General features: G+C 44.6%; 2 protein-coding genes across 6 annotated transcripts in view; both read left to right on the top strand.

The window, feature by feature from the left end:
* Positions 1 to 13,253, top strand: part of CLIP1 (CAP-Gly domain containing linker protein 1) — a 67,960-nt gene extending 54,707 nt beyond the window's left edge. For 4 of the 5 annotated variants that reach the window (XR_014618935.1, XR_014618936.1, XR_014618937.1 and 1 more), the window contains 6 exons: positions 808 to 928; positions 4,357 to 4,409; positions 9,513 to 9,630; positions 9,922 to 10,078; positions 10,649 to 11,317; positions 11,890 to 11,992. Coding sequence is in view for 1 of the 5 variants with exons in the window: in XM_084297378.1 (XP_084153504.1) it covers positions 808 to 928; positions 4,357 to 4,409; positions 9,513 to 9,630; positions 9,922 to 10,078; positions 10,649 to 10,698; positions 11,890 to 12,014; positions 12,651 to 12,873 (847 nt within the window). In the remaining 4 variants the exon portion in view is untranslated. Of the gene's footprint in view, positions 1 to 807; positions 929 to 4,356; positions 4,410 to 9,512; positions 9,631 to 9,921; positions 10,079 to 10,648; positions 11,318 to 11,889; positions 12,015 to 12,650 lie in introns of those variants that run through there. The other variant, XM_084297378.1, reaches the window with a different exon arrangement.
* A 184-nt stretch (positions 13,254 to 13,437) lies between these two features.
* On the top strand, positions 13,438 to 22,202 carry VPS33A (VPS33A core subunit of CORVET and HOPS complexes). Its single transcript, XM_084297514.1, has 13 exons — positions 13,438 to 13,556; positions 13,653 to 13,718; positions 13,810 to 13,937; positions 14,432 to 14,621; positions 15,385 to 15,501; positions 16,201 to 16,375; positions 17,074 to 17,267; positions 18,952 to 19,078; positions 19,255 to 19,322; positions 19,931 to 20,068; positions 20,422 to 20,559; positions 20,715 to 20,883; positions 21,435 to 22,202. The coding sequence occupies exons 1-13, from the start codon at positions 13,455 to 13,457 to the stop codon at positions 21,626 to 21,628; spliced, it is 1,806 nt and encodes a 601-aa protein (XP_084153640.1). The 5' UTR covers positions 13,438 to 13,454; the 3' UTR covers positions 21,629 to 22,202.
* Positions 22,203 to 23,799: the final 1,597 nt, after the last annotated feature.

Raw genomic sequence — 23,799 nt, 5'->3', positions numbered from 1 at the left:
AAAACCCAGACAGAAGTTCCCATTTCATGAAGTGAAGGACACCTTTTTCATTTTTTAAAATACGTTGTCAGATGTTATAAGAACTTGTGTTAGTCACTTATGTCACAGGCAAGCATGCAATTTTCATTTTTATTTTTTAAGTTGAAAATAAACGTACTTTAAGGAAACCACATGTATTAGTAACAACATAAGCTAATGGAACCTACAGATCCATTTTTATGGCTCAGATTTTGTTTTGTCTTCTTTTTGTTTTTGTGTCCATTAAGCTAAAGAGAGCAGAGTCGATGTTTTACGGGTTTGCCTCCTGTGATCCTGCACATTCTTGGTTGTTCGGGTGTCAGACCTTGTAGGAAGTATTTAAATAAGTGGAACCATAAACTTTTTTATTTTTTTTTTAAACAATTCTCAAGTTTTTCCTACAAAATACGTAGATGTTAATTTCTGAGAAATCTGGGCTATAAATACAAAGCTCACCAGCAGTCCTGTCAAACCGCACTGTATCAGGCACGTTTTTGAATGCAAGTTCTTGTTGACCATCGGAAACAAGCAGGACCTGCATGCTGAGCTTACCTTGTACTTCCCTGAGCACCTGCTACATGCCAAGGAGAAGGAAGCAGTCATTTTGTGCTGCCACTGCCTTCCAGGGCTAGCCCTATCTGTGTGCATCTGAGGCATGGCGCGTCACCTTTCTTATAGATCGCCACGTGACCTAGATGTATTTTTCCAAGCTGTGAAGCTGATTCTCTCCCACAGTTTTTTCTTGCCTCTCTCGTTCCTATGGTAACAATGCACTCTCTGTCCTCGCAGCGAAGCGCTGAAGCTGGCAGCTGCTCAGAAGTCCCAGCAGCTTGCAGCTTTGCAAGAGGAGAACGTGAAACTTGCCGAGGAGCTGGGCAGAAGCAGGGACGAAGTCACAAGTCATCAGAAGGTAGAGTGGCTGGAACGTTTCCTGATCTGTGGTGAAAGTGCTGTACATGCTGTTTCCACTGCTGTCTGGGTGACGTTGCACTGCATGTTTGTGATTGAAAGATGAGTTGTTCTGAGAATATTTTAAAATAAATTTGGAAACCACCTGCATTGGGAGGTTAGAACTGCAGGCTAACAGAAGGTTGCGTAACCTGTGAAGGATACTTAGGAGGCTTGGAAATAAGCATAAATTAAATATGCTTTAGCCAAATGTATTAGCAGACACTTGCTATTTCTGTCAGGAATGATTTTGATATACAATTATGAAATCTCCATCTAACTAGAACTAAGGAAATCCATTTATTTAATTCTTCTCCTTATTCTTGCTCTCTCTTCCCACTAAAAAAAGAGTATTTAGGATGTCTTTCAGCATACTATTTAAAACTGCTCGGTTGGAGTCTATAAAAAGCACTATGCACACATATGCTTGCTTAGACTCGATACTGTGCATGTACACGAACAGTGTTGCAGTCAGGTACCGGGTACATGGAGGACTAGAATTGAGGTGAGATTTTTTTCTGGCGGTAGTTTATAGTGAAAAAAGACTACTTAGTTGTTTATTTCTACTTATTATATTTACACGTGCTAAAATCTTAAAGTATGGGCTTAGTTATACAGCTTCTAATGCTGGTACTTGCCAAAAGAGATATTAGATTTAAATTCATTAAACATGGTGGTTTTATTTCTCGTGGAGCAGTGCCTGTGATAGCCACACCATGAAGGCATCTTTGGAAGCTCTAGTCCAAAAGCACGAGTGTGTGGGACATGTTTTACACGCTGCCTTTCTGAGCGAGCACTTCTGCAGAAGGGTATGCCTGTTCTCAGTGGCAGTGGAACAGACGTCTTCCATTCTGAAATGTAGGGTAATGCTTTTAAAGCCAAGAGGCTGACTTTTTCCCCCAAGGTACCTGCTTTGAAATACTGAGGATGAGTAAATACAGATCTAATACCGATCTGGCAAGTTTCTAAATCCTTTTGGCTGCTGCTAGGAGTAATGCACGAGCTTCTTCATCCTGAAGGGCCTTTGGAGATGATTAACAAGAGTCCCAGACGTGTGGGCTCCAGCACTGACTCATGCCGCATCTGAGTAGTGATGTGACAAGAGAATGCTGTCATCCTAAACAGCCAGTGGGAGCTCTGCTCCCCACTCCCACTTGTTTTCTTAAATTATTTCAGAATCTTTGAGGCAACCTGTTATTTTCAGAAAGAGTTGTAACTTGAAAGTGATTCGGCGACACTGGTCAAATCCTTCTGCCTAACGTACACGGCCAGGGTTGATGTTCAGAAAGTGCCTGGAGGAAGGGACCCTTCAGCCCCCCAGGCGTAGGCTGGCAGTGGTGATTGCAGCCTCACTTTGTGGCCTCTGTAGTTTCCAGATGAACTTGCAGAGGAGTCTTGCTGTCTGCATCCTACCGACCTGTGGGTCTGTCAGCAGGGATCCTCTAATTGCCAGGACAGAGAAGTTCCACGAAGCACACAGTCAGTCATCTCGCAGATTGTAGTGCTCTCAGTTCACTCGCACCATGGCCTTTTCTTTCTGTGAGCAGATAACTGCAGTAGATTGGATTTGGAGGTCTGCTAGAGCTTGAAGCAACAGGCTGCTTACCTGCAAATTTCAAGTCTGAGCCTTGGCAACATGGCAATGCTGTTGCATTGCTTAGACGTAATGTTTGGGCTATTATATATTATATTATATATATGTATACATATATATATATTATAGTATATTATATATAGCCTAGTAAACTGCATGGCCTTCTAGCCTCTGGGCTAGCCTCTGGGGCACGTCAAGCACTAACCATCATTTTAGCACTAATGGAAACCTGCTGCTGCCCTTGGGAATGCCCCTTTTTCGTGCTCCCTTTAGACCTTACCTAACCTCAACTTAGAGTCTACTTTTTCTACCTTCGACTCAGGCAGGTTCTCTTATTGAAACGGCTGCAAAATGAGCTGGCCTCAAGGCTTCTAGTGCTGATAGCCAGACCTCAGGCTAGCACAAGCTCACCGATTCCCACCAACACTTATGTTTTGCTGTTACTTGGGTGAATGTACATCATATTTAGGCACCAAGTGACAGCGTGGTTTGGATTTCCTTGCTTCAGGCTGTCTGTGGGAACAGAAAAAATATTGCTGTGAAGAATTGCTCAAGTAGATTTAGGAGAACAAGTGTCCATGCTAACAATGAGGAGGTCGGACATGGAGCAGGGTTGGTGAAAAACTGGATGATAGGAAGCAGTGCTTCAGGCTGTTTCTGTGCATGTGCCTATTAACATGCAGTCAGAAAGGTAGCGAGCGTATGTTTTAAGTATTTTGAGCAGTCACTATGGTAACTATATAAATTCTAGCAAGTGTGTTAGTCAATTGGGTTAGTGACTCTGTGGCTGCATATGACACACTTTGCAAAATTAATGGATACTCTTTCATGAATGATTTATCCTGACATCTAAAGGTTAAAGTGCCTTATACTAAAGATGCTGGGGGTGTTTTTCTGTATCGATTCATAAATAATTAGCTGTCTGTAATTAGTTAAAGATTCCTGGTTAGATACATGCTGAGCTTGGGGAACGTTTCTGGCTTCAATTTATTTGCTAGAGTATTTCAAGAGCCTCAGACCTGTCCAGGCATTTTAATTTCATTGTAAAACAGAACAAAACAACTGCAGAATTATCTATTAGCTGAGGTGGTCCATCTTCTGTGCAAGGTATGTGAGAAGTCTGCTCTGAAGCTGAGGAGAGAGCAGATTGCTGGAGAAATGTTGCTGAGAGAAGAGGGTGCCCTTTCTACCACAAAGCTACTCCAAGCTTCTCTCTCTTTAGCATCCTCTTCTGTCTTGCTCTATATAAAAATCACTCATCTAGTTCTTGCTGGTTGTGAGGGCTTAATGTGGCCCTGCAGAGTCACAGGTTTGGGAGATGGTAACAGACACCAGACCAACAGCTTTAGGGATAAATTATTTAATCTCTGTATAGCAGTACAGTAACGAATACAGATCAGTAGTACAATTATCCAGGTCAAAATGACACCAAATCCAGTAATTCATCAATAATGGGCTAAACTTAATAGCTGGGCACACAAACACAATTCTCTTTGGTGTTTGCAGGAGGCCAAGAGGTACTGTGTAAGGCAGCGCTAAGCCTCACACCTCTTTTGTGTGCACAAGACCTCAAAGTAAAGCAGTAACAACCTCTCAGTAGCTAATATGAATTAGTCACTGAATGATTTACGTTTGTGTGCCTGCATTGTCCTGGAAGAAAATTGATTACTTTAAGGATTTTAAGTTCTGTAGCCTCTCCTGTGTCTGTTTTACGATGATAACAATGTTCTGATGAATTATATTAAAGAAATAATCCATGGTGTATTAACTGTAGGGTTTTTGTGTTTGTGTTTTAGCTGGAAGAGGAGAGATCAGTACTCAATAACCAGTTATTAGAGATGAAAAAGAGGTAAGTTTTCTTCTGATGTGTATTGAACTATGCGGTCCTACAGAAAATTTGAAAAAAACATAATACAAAAACAGTGCTAAGAAAAGCAGCTCACTCCTATTGTAGTGAAAAGTACTGAGGTTGTTACACAGCTTGGGCTTATGGATGGTATCTTCTGTGTTTTCTTTATTAAATGTGGGATGAAAAAGTAATTATTAATACAAGAAAAAAACATGTAAGAAGAGGTATTTACCATTTCCTCTTTAGTTATGCACTTCTTGAGTTGTACTAGTTCTCTTTGTTTTCAGTTAGCAGCTTAGCACTTGGTTTTAGTTTGCTCTGGAATATTGGATTGTTCATCAGTCTGATAAATATCATACGTACAGATCCTCCCCAGTCAGGTTCTTAAGGAGTAATGGAAAGATAGTGAAGATAAGGGTTGTTATTTAAAATAATACTAAAGGCCGTTATTCAGCTGTCGGTGGCTTGTTGTTACAGTTTTGAGATATTCCTTTCATTTATCAGTAGTTATTGCAGTTCATTCAGCACTGCTTTTAAATACCAGGAGATCTGTCCTGGGTGACTGGGGCATCCCTTTGTAAACTGCGCTATTCAGTAAATAGTGACAAACTGTACCATCTCCCTGCTATTTATAGGGAAAGCCAATTGGCTGTGTACCACAAGGTATTCAGAAAAATGTAGGCTTTTCAAAAGTAATTGTATAAATTTCTAGAAAAAGGTGCAGTTCTCCATGACACCAAGTGTGCTCCAAGCAAAATGAACAAAATTTATAATTTCTGTTATAATTTCGTGCGTTAACAATGGTTGCAAAAAAGAACGGTGAATAGCACCTCAGGATTCAGGCACATCCTTGGCTACTCAGCATATATTCTGGGCCCATTTTTATTCCCTAATAATCTGTTACTTGGCAGAATCTGCACCATACTTTCTCTCACTTCTTTGAGGTTTAATGGTTTAATTAGTCTTTACACAGAGAGGCAAGGCAACAGCTGAAGCTCCAGCTTTAACCAGCCTTAAGAACTGGCTCACTTGGTCTTTAGCTGCAGGTAATAGCATAGGTGTAAGTCACTTATTTTTAAAAAACAGGTGAAGGAGAAGATAGTATTCTTTAGCTGGTGTAAAGACTGTTTGACATGCACAGTAATTAGTGAGTTTATACCAACTGAGGATCATCTCCAGCGTATCTGATGGGGGGAAGGAAGCAAAAAGGGATCCCCCTTATTCATGCTGCTGACAGCTTAGAATGCTGTTTATAGACCATTAATTGAGATGTTTTATAATACATATTTAAAATGGTTGTGAGAGTTATTTTAAATAGTGTAACCATCTGTAATGCAGATGTGTCTGCATTAAAAATGTATTTAAGTTAATTTTATGCCTGTTTTTACTCTGTATGAGCTGCCTAAAATAGCCTAGATAAATATGAAATCCTTAGAATGTTAACGTTACTTTCAGGGTTGTCAGGTACATCTGTGCTTACCTTCAGTTGGTTACACTGAGATGCCCAAGTTTGTGACTGGCTTAATGACATTTCTCAACAGTGTTGAATAAACTCCAATAGAGAGGATAAAACAAGTAGCAGAAACAGTCTGTCATTGAAGTGAACTGCAGGCCATGAGTGGTTAAAAATGGAAGCATATGGCCTTATTTGCTAACAAAAAATTTAGGCTGAATGAAGAACTAATTAAATAAAAAAGGTGTCTCTCTAAATTCCTAAATTCCACTAAAGCTGGTGATGAACAATAATTTCTTCCTTTTATCTTCAGAATTTGAGATGCTGAAACAGAGACATCTATTTATTTCAATTAGGTCAAATCCCTAACAGTAGCTTTCCCACCTTCCTTCCACCCACAGGAATTTAGCAACTCTCTATGAAATAGTCCAGCTAGGAGTGGCAGGAGATTAATATTTATGACTCTGAGGGGTTCTGTGTTACTTCAGTTCATTAGGTTCACTGTGGGTTGCTGACTGTCTTACTGTCTTTGAGCTTGCGCTATTTATCGATACTCATTTCATTCCTCTCTCTTCCCTTTCCTACCCTTGCTTCCTTTGCTATATCTGTGTGTCTTTAATGGTAAGACTCAAGAAAGTCTATCCACGTTACAATAAATAATATATATATATATATTTATTTTTTTTAGTAAAGTTGTTGTACATATTTTGGCTGCCTTTGTCCCTTGGTGTCTTGCTTTTGTTTTGTAAAACACTCAGCAATATACACACACATATATATACATATGTTATATAGTCTATATTTTTTACCAAAACGAAAAAGCGCCTTGGTGCAAATTTAGTTCTTCCTTGTAGTATTTTGCATTTCTACTCCACGTTTCTAACGTTTGGTTCTTGTTATCTTGCATTTTTAAAGCTTGCCCAGTAACACTTTAAGGTACTTGCTTCATTCTTAGAATTTCTTATTTTTGTAGTAAGGGAAGAATCTGGGTGATCTTTTTTTCCAATGTTAAACAAAACAACAACAAAAAAAATTGTCTCCCATGAATTCCACATCCTGTGCTCAAAATAAGGCGTAACCTCTTCTAGAATGTGAAATTTTAAACTGGTGTATGAATTGACAATCTTGCCCCCCTTCAATCCTTGCTGCCCAGCAGGGATTTTGGATATTAACTGGCAGGGGAAAAGTTTTAAGCTCACTGGGTCACCATGAGGAAGCTGTGATCCCCACTTGGATAAGTAATTAGTGGCATACACCGACTATATTTGTATTTTCCAGTTTGTACATTTTAGAGGGCCTCTATCTAGAGCTGTAAAGGATTGGTCCTGGAAAGACTGTCCTGTAAAAGCAAAAAAGCAATGCTTTCACATAGGCACCTTTTTCCCTCTCATTTTCTTTCCTCTTTTCTTCTCCTATTTCTTTCTCCTCTACGATGTTACAGTGCTATGTTATAGTACTCTGGACTCCTATATTGCATTTGTAAATATATATTAATATGCTTACAAACTGTTTACCTTTTTCAACCACCTGAATGTTTCTGCCTCCTTTTTACAAGGCCAATAAATGGCAAGTTAACCATGTTTGTACCAAAAGTACGTGCCTGCCTTTGATCTCTAAGATGAGGATCTGACAAAAAAAAAAAAAAAAAAAATAGAAACATTGCCTTAATAGCAAGTTCCTGAGCATGAGACGAGTCGCTGGGGTTTCCACCTGCCCTTTTACTGCTGCGTACAGAGCAAAGGGAAACCTGGGTGAAGTCTCAGGTAGGGGAGAGCTTGTGAGCAGCATCGTGCAGACGTCCTTTCCCATTTCCCCACCCTTCAGTACACGGTGGGGTTGCAGCTCTGTGGATCAGAGGCGGCAGCAGTGTCCTGTACACTGTCAGGACATTACTTTCCCACAGCACCACCCTGTGCTTCTGATGCAATTCAGCAAGGCATTTAAAAACACGGGGTAGGCTGGAGCATGAAAATAATGCTGCAGAAAAGCACAGAGACTGCTGTCATGCTTTCAGTGCTCTGCTGAATCGGGCTTGGCAAGGGATAACGAGGAGGGCTGTTAAGTGCCACTGCCCTTTTTGTTAGCAGGAGAACAACTTGTATTTGAAGGCAAGATCATGCAGTCTGCAACTTGTTGTGTTTCTGTTTATATTAATTCTCTCATTGTATAAATGTACCAAAATCAACCTTTGGGTTCTTTTTTTGGTAGCTGCATCAGCTTTTCTAAACCCCAGATTCTCCACTTGCTGCTTCCATTCCTGAGTATAATCTTAACAATGAAAGAATTACATTAATTGTGCTCTCATTGTTGAGTTTGCTATTTACCTTGAGTCAGTGAGGTTTATTGTATTTCATGGCCTGGGTATCATGGCTCTCACTAACTGTAGATACCATGGATGTAAAAACTTCTCAGTAAGGACTTAGGAGCTATTCCCTACCTACTGCATATCCTCACACAAGGGCACATTCCGCTCTTGGTCTCTTGAACAGTCCAAAGAGAGCGTAGTTTTGTTTATTAAATGAAACCACAATGTCATTTGGTCTCTGAATTATTGTCTTCATGCTTTTTGTGTAGTGGGCATGTATTCAGGTAGCTTAGTTTGTCAGCAGCCCTCTCAGAGCTAGTAAGAAGAAAAGCAGCTAACTTCAGACATCAACTGAAGTGAGACGCGTGGAGTCGCACAGAAAACTGGCCTCGTCCCCAGAGGCCTGGAGAGTTGGCAGCCAGCTGCTGGGCACTGCTTGGTGCTCTCAAATCAGGCTTCTCCTCTAGATGAGTAAACACGGATTGTGGAGTAGCAAGAAATGGTTTTGGTGGCCTTATTTATTTATTTATTTATTTATTTTAACAAATGAAAACCTTTCAGCTTGTACTGAACTTCAGTAGCAATAGTCCCAGCACTAGTGGACAAGTGTCCTTGTCCTGTGACCTCTCAGGAAGACCTGCTAGCAACGACGTTCTCACACTAATGCTGTGGTGCCTTAAGAATGCCAGCAGGACAGGAACTGTAGGCAGAAGTCACCTCTAGCAGATCAGCTGAAAAAATCAGGAAGCCTGGACATATGTATGCAGAAAGGGTTTGAGCCTGCTTTGGAGGATTCCTTTCTAGAACCTCCTTCCATAAATCCCACAGGGTTTTCTGAGGGATCAGTAGTTGTTAGAAGCCCAGAAATGCTCGAAGTATCTAATTCAGGAAATAATGTTACTAAAATTAGTGAGGACCAGCTGATACTTCCAGCATCATCAATGCTTTGCATGACAACGTGTACAATGAGCTTTGCATGTGTGTTTTGTTGCTTGTTAATAATTTTCAGGAAGTAACAAAACTCTGATGTTAGGTTTTGTGGAGCATTGTGCAACATGTTTGTTTATCCTGTATCTCCCCAGTCTATTGACTCGTTTCTTTAAATTCAAATGGATACGATGATATGCAGATTCTGGCTTTTACTACCTAGGTAAACTTTTTGCTTTGTTTCCACAGTTGTAACATCTGAAATGTTTACACAGATATAAAATCTTACTTAAGTACAGAATTAATATTTAAGAACTTCTTACAGTAGTATACTACTTTAAATTAATTTAAACTTCTTTAGGCAACAGCATTAACCTATTCCTTGGATGATTTCTGGTTGTATTTGGTTTTCTTTTAGAGAATCAACATTAAAAAAAGAAATTGATGAAGAAAGAGCATCTTTACAAAAATCCATCAGTGATACTAGTGCCTTGATCACACAGAAAGATGAAGAACTGGAAAAACTCAGAAATGAGGTAAATGAGGAAAAGCGGGATGCTTCTCAATCTTTATAGCTACAATGTCTGATTGTGTGGTTGCTACTGAAGAGTTGGATAATTCATTTTAATTTAATTTAATGATTAATTTAGCATAGTTAAACCTTAGAATTAAATCTTTAGGTGTCTGTACCTACTTAGTGCCTGTGCCTCTGGCTAGTTGGGTAAATGCTGCCATGTAGTTGTGGTGGCTGGGTAGCCCTTAGGATGGTACCTGTCTGCTTTGACTTTGTGCTGGGAGACCTAAGCATTCTGATGTAACTCTTACAGATCACAGTGCTTCGTGGAGAAAACGCTTCTGCAAAAACCTTACAGTCAGTGGTTAAGTCACTGGAGTCTGATAAGCTGAAACTTGAGGAAAAGGTGAAAAACTTGGAGCAAAAGCTCAAGGAAAACAATGAGCCATTAACTGTAACTAGCCCCTCAGGTAAAAGAGAAAGCTTTTCTTGTGTCTGTGCTTTCAACTTTAATCTTGCAGGGTTTTGTAGCTGTTAAAACACACCCTTAAAATGAGCTTCAACTAACTGAACCTCCAGGGAAATGTGACTTTTCTGTTGTAGGACAGAGCTAGGTTTTTCTGAATGAAGGAAATCTGACCAGCTGCAAAAAATGTAAATGCTCCCAGTTTTACCAGTTAACCCCATGCACACTAGGGGCAGGGGTGCAATTTGTCCGGAAGTGACACATGCGTAAACTATTCCAAAACTTCTATTTGTGAACTGTCGCTGTCACCTAAACACACAGTTGTGTTTTAATAATGTACAATATTGAACATGCTTCTGTAATGCACTGGTCAAAAAACAAACAAACAAACAAAAAAAGCAACCTGAAAGCCGCCCTCACTGGAACTTACCCTGAATGCTCAGAAAGCAGTAAGAATAAGATGTGTTGGAGACTGGAGACTATTCCACTATTTCAGACTCTGAATTAGCCATTGTATGTTTCACCCTTTAGGTTGCTGGCTATTTACGCCTTGCCTTTTTGTTTCTCTTTAAAGGTGACATTGCTGCTAATCTACTTCAAGATGAAACCTTGGAAGAGAAGCAGGTATTTGGTCTGAAACATCACCGTGCTAAACAGCAGTGTGTCTGTAGGCAGTGTGAGATATCTTTCCAAATGCAGTTCTGTCAGATTTTGGAAATCAGGATTACAACAGGCAGATTTTTCTTTTCAACGTGTACATCTGAGAGCAATGTTAACAGCAGGAAATACTTAGAACAAAGTGATATTGGAGAAATCTGTTGAACTCTACTCAAAAGGAGGGTTGGCAGTGGTGTGGCAAAGAAGCTGCTCAGGTAGCATTTATTTGGATTTAGGAAAACAGATTCAGATAACAGATTTAGGAAAAGTCTGTATCAAGCAGTACGATAATCCCAACGAACATGTACAAGACTGCTGTGCAACAGGCTGCCTGTGACAACAAATGTCAAGGAAGCACGGTGAGAACAGAAGTGCTTCCTGACCACTATGCAGGTTCTTGCTAGGTCACTGGAGTCAGTCAGTGACTACAGACGTCCTTCCTAGAGCCATACTCTGTACAGAGGCCAGCAGAAGTGTAATTAACGTACACTAACCACCAATGTTTCTTTCTGTTGTTTTTTTTTTTTTTTTTTTGTCTCCTGGAATTCACCTGCTGATGGCAATACTTTCTTCCAATCAGCACGAGGTTTGTTCTGCTTTTTGGCTTTCTTTCTTTTGCTCCCTGTTGATTTGCCAAGCACTACGCGCTTACTGTCAGCAGGGGTTCTGCACTGCTCCTACTGATCCCTGTCTGGCTGAAGCCAGCTGTGGGAGGTGCCTCGTGGGTGTGCTGTGCAGTCCTGCTGCTGCCTCCAGCACAGCTCTGGGATGGACTCCGGTTGCCCCCAGTGCACCCACCTGAGCGGCAGGCTCAGAGGACTGGAGATGCAGTTCTGATCAGAATTACACTGCTGGCTTTACGTTCAAATGTAACATCAGAAAAAGAGTTTGAACTATCAGTGGTGGGTTGAGACCCACTGATGTCTGTCAGACATGGGCTGGGCTGAACTAGCCGGCTCCTGAACAGAAATCATACTGAGGAGTCCTTTGGGAAGTTTCTCCCAGTTCCTACTCCCATTCTGTCAGCCTCCACTCATGCTTTCTGTAATACGACGAAACACTGATAAAAATTAATGCCCATGTTGTTTTGAGGCCCTTTCTTCTGTTGCTTGCTTTCTCTGGAAGTGCAATCCTCAGCCTTGTTCTTTCATATCACAGATTGACTTCCTGAATTCAGTGATAGTAGATCTGCAAAGGAGAAATGAAGAACTGAACTTGAAAATACAACGAATGTGCGAAGCAGCCCTCAACGGCAATGAAGAGGAGACAAACAACTACGACAGGTATAAATCCTGAAGGGAAACCTTGGCTTTGTTCTGGGAAGCGTTGGTAGCAGTCGGCTCTGTCAGCTGCACTGTGCTCAGCCTGGTTTCAGCTGTTGTGACGAGTTTAGGTGGACTGAATCTATTCAGGCCCATCACTACGGTATGCCAGGTGGTGCAAACTGCCCCCCTGTACTTACCTATCACAAAGACCGATGTGATGTTTGTTGTCAGTCTCGGTTGAGGCTGGCCCTTTCCATGCTAGGTAGAAGAGTATTTCCCATATGATGCTGTTACTACATTGAGAGAGGGAGATCCTGTCAGAGAAATAGAACTAAAGCCTGTGGTGTAAATTGTGAGCTCAGATCTCTTCTATCAAAAAAAAAAAAAAAAGTTTACATGTTACCTTTACAAATAATGTCTGCCTGTGCCTCTATTTACACAAAGCAGTTTGTTTAGTAAATATTGTAGTGTGAGGGAATATGGGGAACTGTGGGGCAGTTGAGATGTTAGATCTTCCATGTTTTCATGTCTTTGTTGGCCACAGTGCCATTTTCAACAACAATCAGAGAGGTTTCAGGGAGGGCGGGAAGCAGGCCTTTTTCCTTTACAAGGGAGAAGCGCCCTGCTTGACTTGCACTGGTGCTGATCTTGCAGTGAGGAAGAAAGCCTGTCGAAGAAGAAGCCTCGCCTCTTCTGCGATATCTGCGGCTGCTTTGACCTTCACGACACCGAGGACTGTCCCACCCAGGCGCAGATGCTTGAGGAGCCTCCCCACTCGGCTTACCACGGCAGCAGGAGGGAGGAGCGCCCCTACTGCGACACCTGCGAGATGTTTGGGCACTGGACAGCCGACTGCAACGACGACGAGACCTTCTAGTGCAGGGGCAGGAGGTCGGACTGTCTGTGCGCACTGAGCGGACACTTCACACCACCAGCATTTGCGTGTGCTGAATGTCAGGAAAAGGGACGGCGTTTGTTGACCCCGTGCTCCCAGTCCCTTTGCCTATCCACTCCGGAATCAGTAAATTGATAAATATTCCCCCCCCCTCCACTAATAAAAGCCCTATTTCCCTTTATTAAACTTAAGTGAAATATAAATAAATGATTTAATAAATGACTTTATGCCGTTTCCTCCCAGGTTCTGGGTTTGTTGCAGCTCCTAACCAGCCCTGCCCCGGCGCTGGTGCAGCTGCTGCTGGGAAGCCGTGTATAGAACAAAGCCCTAGAGTTATATTAAAGCTTATTTAAGTACCTTGAGCTTGCGCTGTTGATTTCACGACGCACTGAACCGTTCTACGGCCGCGCGTGTACCTTTACGCTGCTTGGCGGCGTTTTCCCATTCAGGCTCCGTTGTGGCGGTGCCGCCGGGAGGGGGGGCGCTGGCGCGGGCTGCTCGCGGTCACGTGGCGGGTCACGTGGCGGGTCAGGTGACAGCAGTCAGGTGACGGCGGCGGGGCGATGGCGGCGCACCTGAGCTCGGGGCGTGTGAACCTGACGGCGCTGCGCGAGGCGGGGCGCAGGGAGCTGCGCGAGGTGCTCGACAAGTGCGCGGGCACCAAGGTGCGGGGGCACCGGGGGGGACCGGGGGGTGCCCGGGGGTACCCGGGGGTACCGGGGGCACCCAGCGGCACCCAGCCGCACCGTGTCGCCCCGCAGGCCATCGTGTGGGACGAGTACCTGACCGGGCCGTTCGGGCTGATCGCGCAGTACTCGCTGCTCAAGGTACGGCCCGGGGGAGCCGCCGGGGGTGGGGGGAGCCTTGGGGGGGCTCGGTTAAGGTGCGCCTCGTCCCCCCCCTCCCCTGCGCCTACAGGAGCATGAAGTGGAGAAGATGTTCACGCTGAAGCCGGGCCGCCTGCCCCAGGCGGATGTGAAGAATGTCATCTTCTTCGTCAGGCCCAAGCTGGAGCTGATGGACATCATTGCTGACAACGTGCTCAGGTACCGCTGGGGCGGGGCGGCTCTCGGGGTGACTCTTGGTTACCCCTGGGGCTTTCCCAGAGCGGTGGCAGTTCTGTGTGAAGCTGCCCAAGTTCCCACAGTTGGGTCTCAGTGGGGAGCAAGGCGCAGACACCAAAACCACGTCTGGGCCCCAGTCTGGGAGCAGGGTGCCCGGGAAGGGAGGGGGGTCGCACCCCAGCTGGTGATGCGGAGGCCGCAGGCCCCACCACGAGGATGTGCCAACAAGGAGCGCTCTGAGTGATCCTTGGGAGAACTGCAGGGAAACCAAGTCACCTTGCTCAGGTTTCAGACACATGGATGTGAGCACAAACGGCTGGGTAAAAACTACTCAGAGATAAAAAGGAAGCTGATGACCATAACCACGTGCAGCATTCCTCTTTTGTTTACATTCAGCACCCCTTAGCCACCACCCTGTGCCCCGATCTGTGCTGCTGAGTTACTGTCTGCGATGCTCCTGCCTGTGACTCTTGCAGGGAAGACAGAGGCCGCTCTCCGCAGAGGGACTTCCACATCCTCTTCGTGCCACGCCGCAGCCTGCTCTGCGAGCAGTGGCTGAAGGAGCAGGGCGTGCTGGGGTCCTTCATCCACCGGGAGCAGTACAGCCTTGACCTGATACCCTTCGATGGGGACCTGCTGTCCATGGAGTCTGAGAGCGCCTTCAAGGTTAGTGCTCGTCTCATCGTCGAGGAGAAGCCCTGCCTGTGGGTGCTGGCTCTGGGTGTCAGGTACAAAGGACTCACACAGCAAATGGTCTGTGAGTGAACAGATGGCTCTGAGTGCTGAACTGGGTCCAACTTGTCACTGTGCTTTCTGACTAAACACTGGCAGAACAATCACAACACCAGCCCGTACCCTCCTCCTCCAGCCATAGACCAGTGTTACTTTGACAAACGGAGCGTTCATAAGGCCTAAAACACTTGGTTGTTAAAACAAACAGCACAGTTTGTATCAATACGCAGCATAAGAGCCATGGCAGTGGTTAATGATGTACGCTGCAAATCACATATCCTCTTTCTTAGAGTGCTGCACCTAGGGACAGAAACGTTTGAGTGGTTCTTTGCCCGTTTCAGCCTTATTAAATAGAGCCAAGATGTGCCAGGGCCTGCAGCTGCTTGTCAGCAGCTAGGCAGAGGTGTTGTGCTCTCGAATCAGCCCAGTTAGAGGGAGAGGCTTACCACAGTTACTCTCTGGCTCTCTTCTCTCTCTCAAACTGGCAATAGCACGCAGGATTCAAAAAATTTGCAGCAATTGGTTAGATCAAGTGATTTGATTTAGAAACAGCACAGGTAAGGTCCATATTTACCACTGGCCACAGTTTATTCCCCAGCCTCTGCCTCCTCTGAAGTACTGATGTGGACCACAAGGTGCTGTGGAAGCAGCTGTGTCAGGTGGAAACCTCCCACTGGGAATCCTGCTTCTCCTTTAGGAATGTTACTTGGAAAGCGACCAGACCAGTCTGTACCACGCGGCAAAGGGGCTGATGACTCTGCAGGCTCTCTACGGAACCATCCCTCAGATTTTTGGGAAGGGCGAATGTGCCCGGGTAAGGCAAATGCTGCTGCTTAAACAATGCCTCTTGTTCTTTGCAACACGTGCTTGCTGACATGCTGCCTGCAGGTTGTTGTTTTGATTCCAGCCATGTACTCTTCTTGTCATGTTGGAATTTCATGTTGGAACAATTTTTGTTGTTTCTGCCCAGAAGAACAATCTTTGCTGTTTCACAGGTCTTCCTATCAGGAAGCTTTATCTGATTTTATGTTTTGCTCATAGGTACAGTACCTTTGTGCTTTCTGCAGGCCTTTCTGTGGAGTACAACACTTAGCCGCCCTGGTATCAGAAGGGCTGGATAAAGCTGGAAATGTGCAGCCTACGTTGGTGCATTATCTTTTCCATCTCTCCCTATAACTGACTCACTCTTTTTTTTTTTTTTTTCTCCATCTCATCAACCTAGAGTTTAATTGGTCCCTTTTGTAATGAGGGAGTGGCTTGAGAGGAAGCCAGTGCTTTGGCTGCCACAGTTGCTGCCCTGCTAAGGTACAGAGTAGCAGTGAAGGGCTTTGCTTTTTTTGTTGTCTTTGTCTTGTCCTGCCCCCATTTGTCAGCCAGTTTGTACCTCATCATTGTCTTCCTTTGTACAGGACTGTGACCCCATACTTGCATAATCATGTGCCTGTACAGCCTACAAGTCAAATCCATCTGTTGCGGCCAGCACCGTAACCAGACCAATGTGATTTATTTTCAGCACGTGGCTAATATGATGATCAGGATGAAGCGTGAGTTCCCCGGAAGCCAGAACTCGATATTTCCAGTCTTTGACACCCTCTTGTTGCTGGACCGCAACGTTGACCTGCTGACGCCGTTAGCTACGCAGCTGACGTATGAAGGGCTGATTGATGAAATCTACGGGATTCAGAACAGTGAGTACTGCGGGGCGAGGGGAGCAGCCCCGCTGTGCTGGAGCAGGCCGCAGTGTGTCAGACGGATTTCTTCTTCCACTAAGTGACAGTGACGTGGGAACTGCTCACCTGAACTTGGGGTGGGGATGGTTCAGACCCCTGATGTAGCAGCCCCAGCCTAGAGCCCATCGAGATCAGCTTTGGCCACCTGTGTTTGCTGGGGAAGCAGAGCTGAGTGCAGTGCATGCTACTGAGCTGGGAGTGTTCTGGGTGTTGGCTGGGTGCAGATGTGGTGACACCGAACATGTAGAGTGGGAGTAGAAATGGTAGCGTGTGCCTTCACCCTCCAGCCTGGATAGCTCCCTTGGTGCCACAGGGAAAGGGAAGAGTTTGTGAAAGGTCATTCAAAGCATTCCCCTTCTCCTTGGGAGGGAGGAATTAAAAATTAGGTGTTCAGTGGTTTTAAAACCCATGCTGTACTGATGGCTGGGAGGCTGACCCCAAACCTCTTTGGAAACAGGGCACCTAGAGCTTCCCTGTGTGAGTACAAGGAGACTCTCCTTAATTAACATATATCTACTAAGTAATTTGGGCACTTACATTAGCTTTCTTGCTAAGAACCCTTTCCAGTTAAGGAGACAGGTTTCACAGCCTGCTTTGCTGAAGTTACGGTGGGGAAGCTCCAGTCCTTACCAGGGTTATCTCTCTGCATTTGATAGCATATGTGAAACTCCCTCCTGAGAAGTTTGCCCCGAAGAAGCAGGGTGAGGGTGGCAAAGATCTCCCCACAGAGCCCAAGAAACTGCAGCTGAACTCAGCTGAAGAGCTGTACGCTGAAATCCGAGACAAGAACTTCAATGCTGTGGGGTCAGTGCTGAGCAAGAAAGCCAAGATCATCTCAGCAGCCTTTGAGGTGAGGCGTGTATCTGACCGTGCATGCCTCGGGCATTGTCATCAGACACAGACACGGTCTGTAGCAGTGGGGCTCTGACGGGCAGCCTGAGCTGCTGCTGTGGACTGATCCCCAGCCAGAGAAAACACAGGCCTCAGAAGCTGCTTGGTTCTGGTCCCCCATCCAGGGCTGAGATCAGCTCTGCTTCAGCAGTAGGTGTTGGTCAGATCTCTGCAGTAATGTAGACCCCCTCTTCTTGCCACCTGTCTGTTCTGGGGCTTTCCCCATCCTGACTGTTAAAAGCTTTTCTCAGATCTAGCCTGCAAAACTTTGGTGCTGCTTCCCTCTGCAAGAGGCCCAAGGTTATTTTTAGTGCAGTGATCAGTTCCACTTTGTGGGGTGTTGATCTTTCAGTTAACAGGTAACAATCCTTGTCTCTCTGTGTTCCCTGAGGATAGAGAGAAAGAGTTGAAGAAATAAGACCTGAGATACACATTCACGCAGTGTTACTATGGCAGGCATCAAAAACAACAGGAATGTGGAAAAAAACAAATTGTCTTATGGGGGGGGTTGACCTGTAAACTCAGGCTCATGTTGTCTTAAAGCTGGAGAGTGCTGTGGGGTGTGTTTGTGGTTTTGTTTGAAAATATCCTGTTGATGATTCAGAAAGAGACTGAGATCCTGTATCTGTGTTTTCAGACTTCATAGTGGTTCTGCAGAGAACTGGTTACATTGTTGGATTGTATTTCTTGTTTATTTCCTTTGCCTCTTCCTTTCTGCCACATGAAAGAGGTGGTGGTTCCCTAACAACTAGTGCACGCTTAGCCTTCCCCTTGTAGATGGCTGTTACTGCAGGATTAATGCTGAAGGTGCTAAGGATGGATTGTTCACACTGTTGCTTTTTCAAAAAAAAAAAAAAAAAAAAAGTTGTCAAATATTAGAAGTGATAATGAAACAGCATCACAGCGGTAGCAAAGGACTTATTAAATTGCAGGCTTTGTCACTATTGCTCTCCTGCCTGCACTTGCCTGCTTAAATTCTTCACATATGAATCAAATTATTATTTTTATTCTAAGTTGCAGTGAGAGACAAGTAGCCCAAATGAAATACAGACATCTGGACTGCTCTGAGAGCTGAAGTCTGTGTTGTGCTTCATCAGAGCATTGCTCAAAACCTGGAACACTGCAGCCAGGTACAGTGAATTGCAGGCTCCTCCTTAAGAGGGCCGCAGACCCGGCCTGCCCAGTTCCTCAGCACCTCTGAAAACTGCTTTGAGGGGCAGTGACCCCACCTCTGGCTGCATTTGCCCAGAACTCCATGTTTGGTGGCACCTAGCTTTCATCTTTGCATAAAAAAATATATTTGCTAGTAGGGAAGCTGAGGAAAAGTTAGTGATGGCTGGTCAGACAAAAGAGGAGAAAAGGGATTGCCAGCACTGGCACAATAATTGACAGAATGGAAAGAAACAGCCCGATGCTCCTGTTGCATTATGACTGGCCTCTTCTAACCACCAAAGCGCTGTTGCGGGTGATGCTGTGATTTTAGGATAAAGATGTAAAGTATTTTGTCTGAAAAGCTGCACATCTCTAACAGTATCTGCTGCTGCACTGAGTACAGGAAAAGACTTTCTCATGATGAAATGATCTAGTTGGTGGGCGGCTAATTCACCTGAATGAGATCTAACCTTAGTGATGGATTTCTTTAGGAAAGGCACCATGCGAAAACGGTTGGAGAGATTAAGCAGTTTGTCTCGCAGTTGCCACACATGCAGGCAGCAAGGAGTTCTCTGGCAAACCACACCTCAATTGCAGAACTCATCAAAGACATCACCAGTGAGTATTTGTTGTATAGGCTGAGGGATTTGAGTGTACAAGATGTAAGACAGCTTGATTGACATCATTCAGCTTGACAAAAATTGGGTTTATCCCATCCAACGCTCCTCTGCTGAAATGTTAAATGCAGTAAATACAGTCAGTTGCTAATGTCGATTTTCATTCTTTTCCTGAAGCATCTGAGGATTTCTTTGATAATTTAACAGTGGAACAGGAATTCATGTCCGGAATAGACACAGACAAGGTGAGTAGGTAACGACAACTAATAACTCTTCAATATATATATATATATACATATATGTATATTTCTGTGTGTGCTTTTTTTTTTTTTTTTCCATTTGTGTTTGGTGGTGGTTTGTTTGTTGGACGTTTTTTGTTTGTTTGTTGGACGTTTTTTGTTTGTTTGTTTGAGCAATACGTGGTCTGGATGATGTCTATCTCCATTCAGTGTTGAAGCTGCGAGCTCTCATGTGTCTCCTTGCATGTCTGCAGAAGTCTTTTCCATGTGACATGCACCACAGAGCTTACGCAGAGGCGCCACTGTACTGAGTGCTCTGCCAGGCTTTTACCTGTCGCTGCCTGCAGCTCAGCTGACTGTGGGTGGATTGCTTTCACTTGTATAGGGGCACTGTGTCCTGTGAGGGATCAGTGGAATCGAGGTGCTTTAGAGAGGCGCTAGGTGGAACCCATGCAGGATCACTGATTTACAGCTGGCTTGGAGCTGCCTGGGCCGCAGCTGCATCCCCTTTCTTGCCATTTTGCAGACACTAGGCAAAACTAGATCGTTCTTTCCACATCTGCTAGGTACTTTAGCAGGGCTTTGACTAACAGCTTATATATTTCTTTTAATAGGTTAACAATTATATTGAAGACTGCATTGCCCAAAAGCATCCATTAATCAAGATCCTACGTCTCGTTTGCTTGCAATCTGTGTGCAATAGCGGGCTGAAGCAGAAGGTTCTGGACCATTATAAAAGAGAGATTCTGCAGGTTGGTCTGTAGCTTTTGGATTGATAAATTTCTGAGAAAATCTCCATCAAAGCCTCCACTGTACAGCATTCCGGATGGATGCCTCTTATATGGGGTAGTCTTAGCATGACTTAGGTGTGTATGGAGGGCAGAGGCTTGTGTTTGGGCTGACAGCTGGGACGCAGGTGGTGCACATGTCTGTACACAACGTGAAGGTACAGAGGTTTATCTCATTACAGTTTTTGCTATCATGGTTTAAACACTCTAAATGGGTTACACTGTAGAGATCTTAACCAAAACATTTTTTATAATAACGTTTACAATCTGGCCATGGATTATTGGCATGGCATTTAAGGTGAATTCTTCTATTGCAGACGTACGGATACGAGCACATATTGACCTTAAACAACTTAGAGAAGGCTGGACTCCTGAAGCCTCAGACAAGCGGTAGGAATAACTACCCAACGATCAGGAAAACCCTGCGCCTATGGATGGATGACGTTAACGAACAGGTAAACAGATGCTTCAGCAGTGACAATTACACTTAACAGCAGAGGATTGTGTGCAGCAGGAAAGCCCTCGTGGTTTTATTTGATTGTTAGGGTGCTGTGCTGCTTTGCAGCATGAAGTAGCATTCACCTGTTGCTCGCACGCTGCTCTCTTGCAGAACCCCAATGATATCTCCTATGTGTACAGTGGCTACGCGCCGCTGAGCGTGCGCCTGGCACAGCTACTGGCCCGGCCTGGGTGGCGCAGCATAGAGGAGGTGTTAAAGATGCTGCCGGGTCCCCATTTTGAGGAGAGGCAGCAGTTACCTACTGGCCTTCAGAAAAAGCGTAAGTTTTGTTTCATTTTCCCATTTTTTAAAGGGACGTGCATGTCTGCTAGGTTGGAATGAGGCAAACAGAAATGAAGGCAGGCAGAGGGCAGGCATCTGTCTCCTCTCCCTGTCTTTCTACAGTATTAGATCTTGTTCTTGACAGATAGCTTTTGGGCATCTTTAAAGCTTCCAGTCACATATTCAGTCTGCTATTAATGAACAGCACCATTTGTATTGAAAATACTGTGGAGTTGTACATTTCTTTAACTTCTCATCGGTGTACTAACATAATCCCCACCCTTTCACCATGATTTTAATAAGTACCATTACCTCACAACAAAGGTCAGCATCACTCTCCTAGTACTAAGCAAATTCTGTAGAGACTCCTCAGCTGGCAGCGGAGTCTGCACCTCTGGGTCCCAGGCCGGTTCTGTGCCCAGCAGGTTTCTCCTCTAAACCAGCTACATTTATTTTAGGTTTAGGACATTCTGAATTTGCCTGAGAGGTGATGGATAGGAGATATTAAAATAAAACTAAGCCAACCTGTATGTTTCTCTGAACTCGCAGGTCAGCACGGTGAGAACCGAGTCACACTGGTGTTCTTCCTGGGAGGCGTGACGTACGCAGAAATAGCTGCACTCAGATTTCTCTCTCAGATGGAAGACGGAGGCACAGAGTATGTCATTGCCACCACAAAACTGATCAATGGGACCACCTGGATCAAATCCTTGATGGAAAAACTGGAGCCTGCCCCTTTCTAGGGTCTGTGGCAAGAGACACTAAACATGAACAGCCCGGGGTTGATAGAGGTACATCGGCCTCTGGAATAGCTCCTGGAACACGAAAGAAACGTGCTCCTGGAAGAGTGGCATGCCCCTGAGTGGTCCTGCTCCTGAAGCAGTTCCCCTCGTCCCTCTCTGCACTTGCATTCCTACTGTTTGTTTGGGGACCTTCCTAGCAGACAAACAGTGCTGAAAGGCATTAACCATGAAATAAATTATGGGAAAAAGAGAAGTCCCTGCTTGTGGTCTGAATCAGCAAACAAGTGCTGGGGGAGGGTGGGATTTGCTGTGGTCCTTCTATTTGACGAGCTCTTACCATTTTTCTTTCTGTTTAGTTTTAATGGGAAATGCAATTACTTCTTTTTACCTTCCTGAGAAGCTCGGGGGCGGGATAGCCATTATTCCCTGTCTGTCGCTGTTGCCTGATAATTCCATCAATGTGCTGGCTCTGTTCCTGTCACAGACTGGGTGCAGCTGAACCTGTGCTTTGAAAAGCTTCCACAGGGTGCCTCTGCTATTTTTGAAAGTCCTTTCTCCCAATATCAGAGCATCACTTTACTAAAATAAAATGTAAAACTAACACTTTGCTATTAGCATTTCCTACCATGGCTAAAACTTGCACCATTATAATTCTGCTGGAAAGGTCTGTCCTGGTTTCATCTTTCTGCTAAAAGCTGAGGAATTCCTGTTTCTAGCTCCGCCACATTCACATCAACAGGAACCTAAAAGGGCCATGTCCAAATTTTCTCACGTCCTTGAACACTGTACAAGAGGAAGATAACCACTCCAAAAGGGAAGCAGTAACTTTTTTTACTGCGTAGGGTTAGATACCTCTTGAAGACAAAAACCCAATGACACGTAATTCACAAAGCACAAAACTGAAACAGAGTAAACTAGCAGGCTCCTTTTGGCCCCAGCTGCTCTGCCAGGCTTTGCCACATGTCCTCAGTGCGCCTTTGGAAACCACATGGCTCTCGGGCAGCCAGAGAAGAGTTCCTACAGGGCCTGCGTAGCCTGCACCACGCTTTTGTGGTTACCTACCCCTCAGTCACACTCAAGTCCACTGTCTGGCCAAGACATTCACTGGGATTCCTCTAGCACAGGCAGCAACAAATAAATCTTGAACTAGCCACATGCATGTCAACAGCACTGACTGCAAATGCAAATAACAGCATGGAAATGACAAGGAACACGCTAGTCTTTTACTGCAAGCATTTTCTGACACTTAGTGGGATGTGGCTTGTTTGGCCTAGGTGCACCCACCCGACTGCAAAGCACCTCCAGAGTATGAATTACCTCAGTGTGCCCAACGCTTATGTTAGAAGACACACATACACATACACAGGCACTCCCCACATGGGATGCAGCCCAAAAATAGCTGCCTCAGTGGACCAGCAAGCAGCAGCTTTAAAACAGATCCCCTTTTTGTTTTCCTCGGTTCAGTTTACAAATTGTGGTACTTGCTGTTGCAGAGTCCAGAATTGTAGAGCGGAATTTTCCATGGCCTTGGGGGCTGGGGCCTTGGCATTGCTGAGCCAACGTACGCAAGCAGCAGCTTCTGGCTCCGGAAGACTCCGCGCTGCTAATTGCTGGGGGCTGGGAAAGCAGAGCAGGGGCTGTTGCCTATGTCTGTGGCACTGACACTATACTCACACCCTTCCCAACAAACACTGGGGCCTGTGTTTCACACTGCACTTCATTATTAAACCGTTACAAACAATTTAAAAAAAAAAACAAACAACACATTAAATCACTCTCTTCACAAACATTTTGGCTCTCTTATCCCACATGATGTGTACAGCATTGAAAAAAAACAAAAACATTTTCCCACATTGTTAGGGTTATGACTCTGAGTTTCAGTCTTAGACATTAATCACGAGGAAACGACTAGCACTGATCAGGGTATTTTGTGGCCCAACACAAATGAATAATGTAACAAAGGCAGAGCACACATTCAACAGCTTACTTACCTTTTCACTTAGGTCAATAAACGTGTTAGTAGCATTAGAGGCAACATTTATTTCAAAAAGTACTTTATGCAAACACTTTGTAGATTAATTTACCAACAACACTGCATACATCTTGCAGACCGTACCCCTCACCACCACCAAGCAAGAGCCATGTGGATACACAAACTAGACAAAGTCTCT

The sequence above is a fragment of the Netta rufina genome (genome assembly GCF_964035555.1).
Source record: "Netta rufina genome assembly, chromosome: 17".
Classification (NCBI taxonomy): Eukaryota; Metazoa; Chordata; class Aves; order Anseriformes; family Anatidae; genus Netta; species Netta rufina.
Note: the sequence above shows the minus strand (reverse complement) of the source record. Positions and strands in the feature narration are given on the sequence as shown.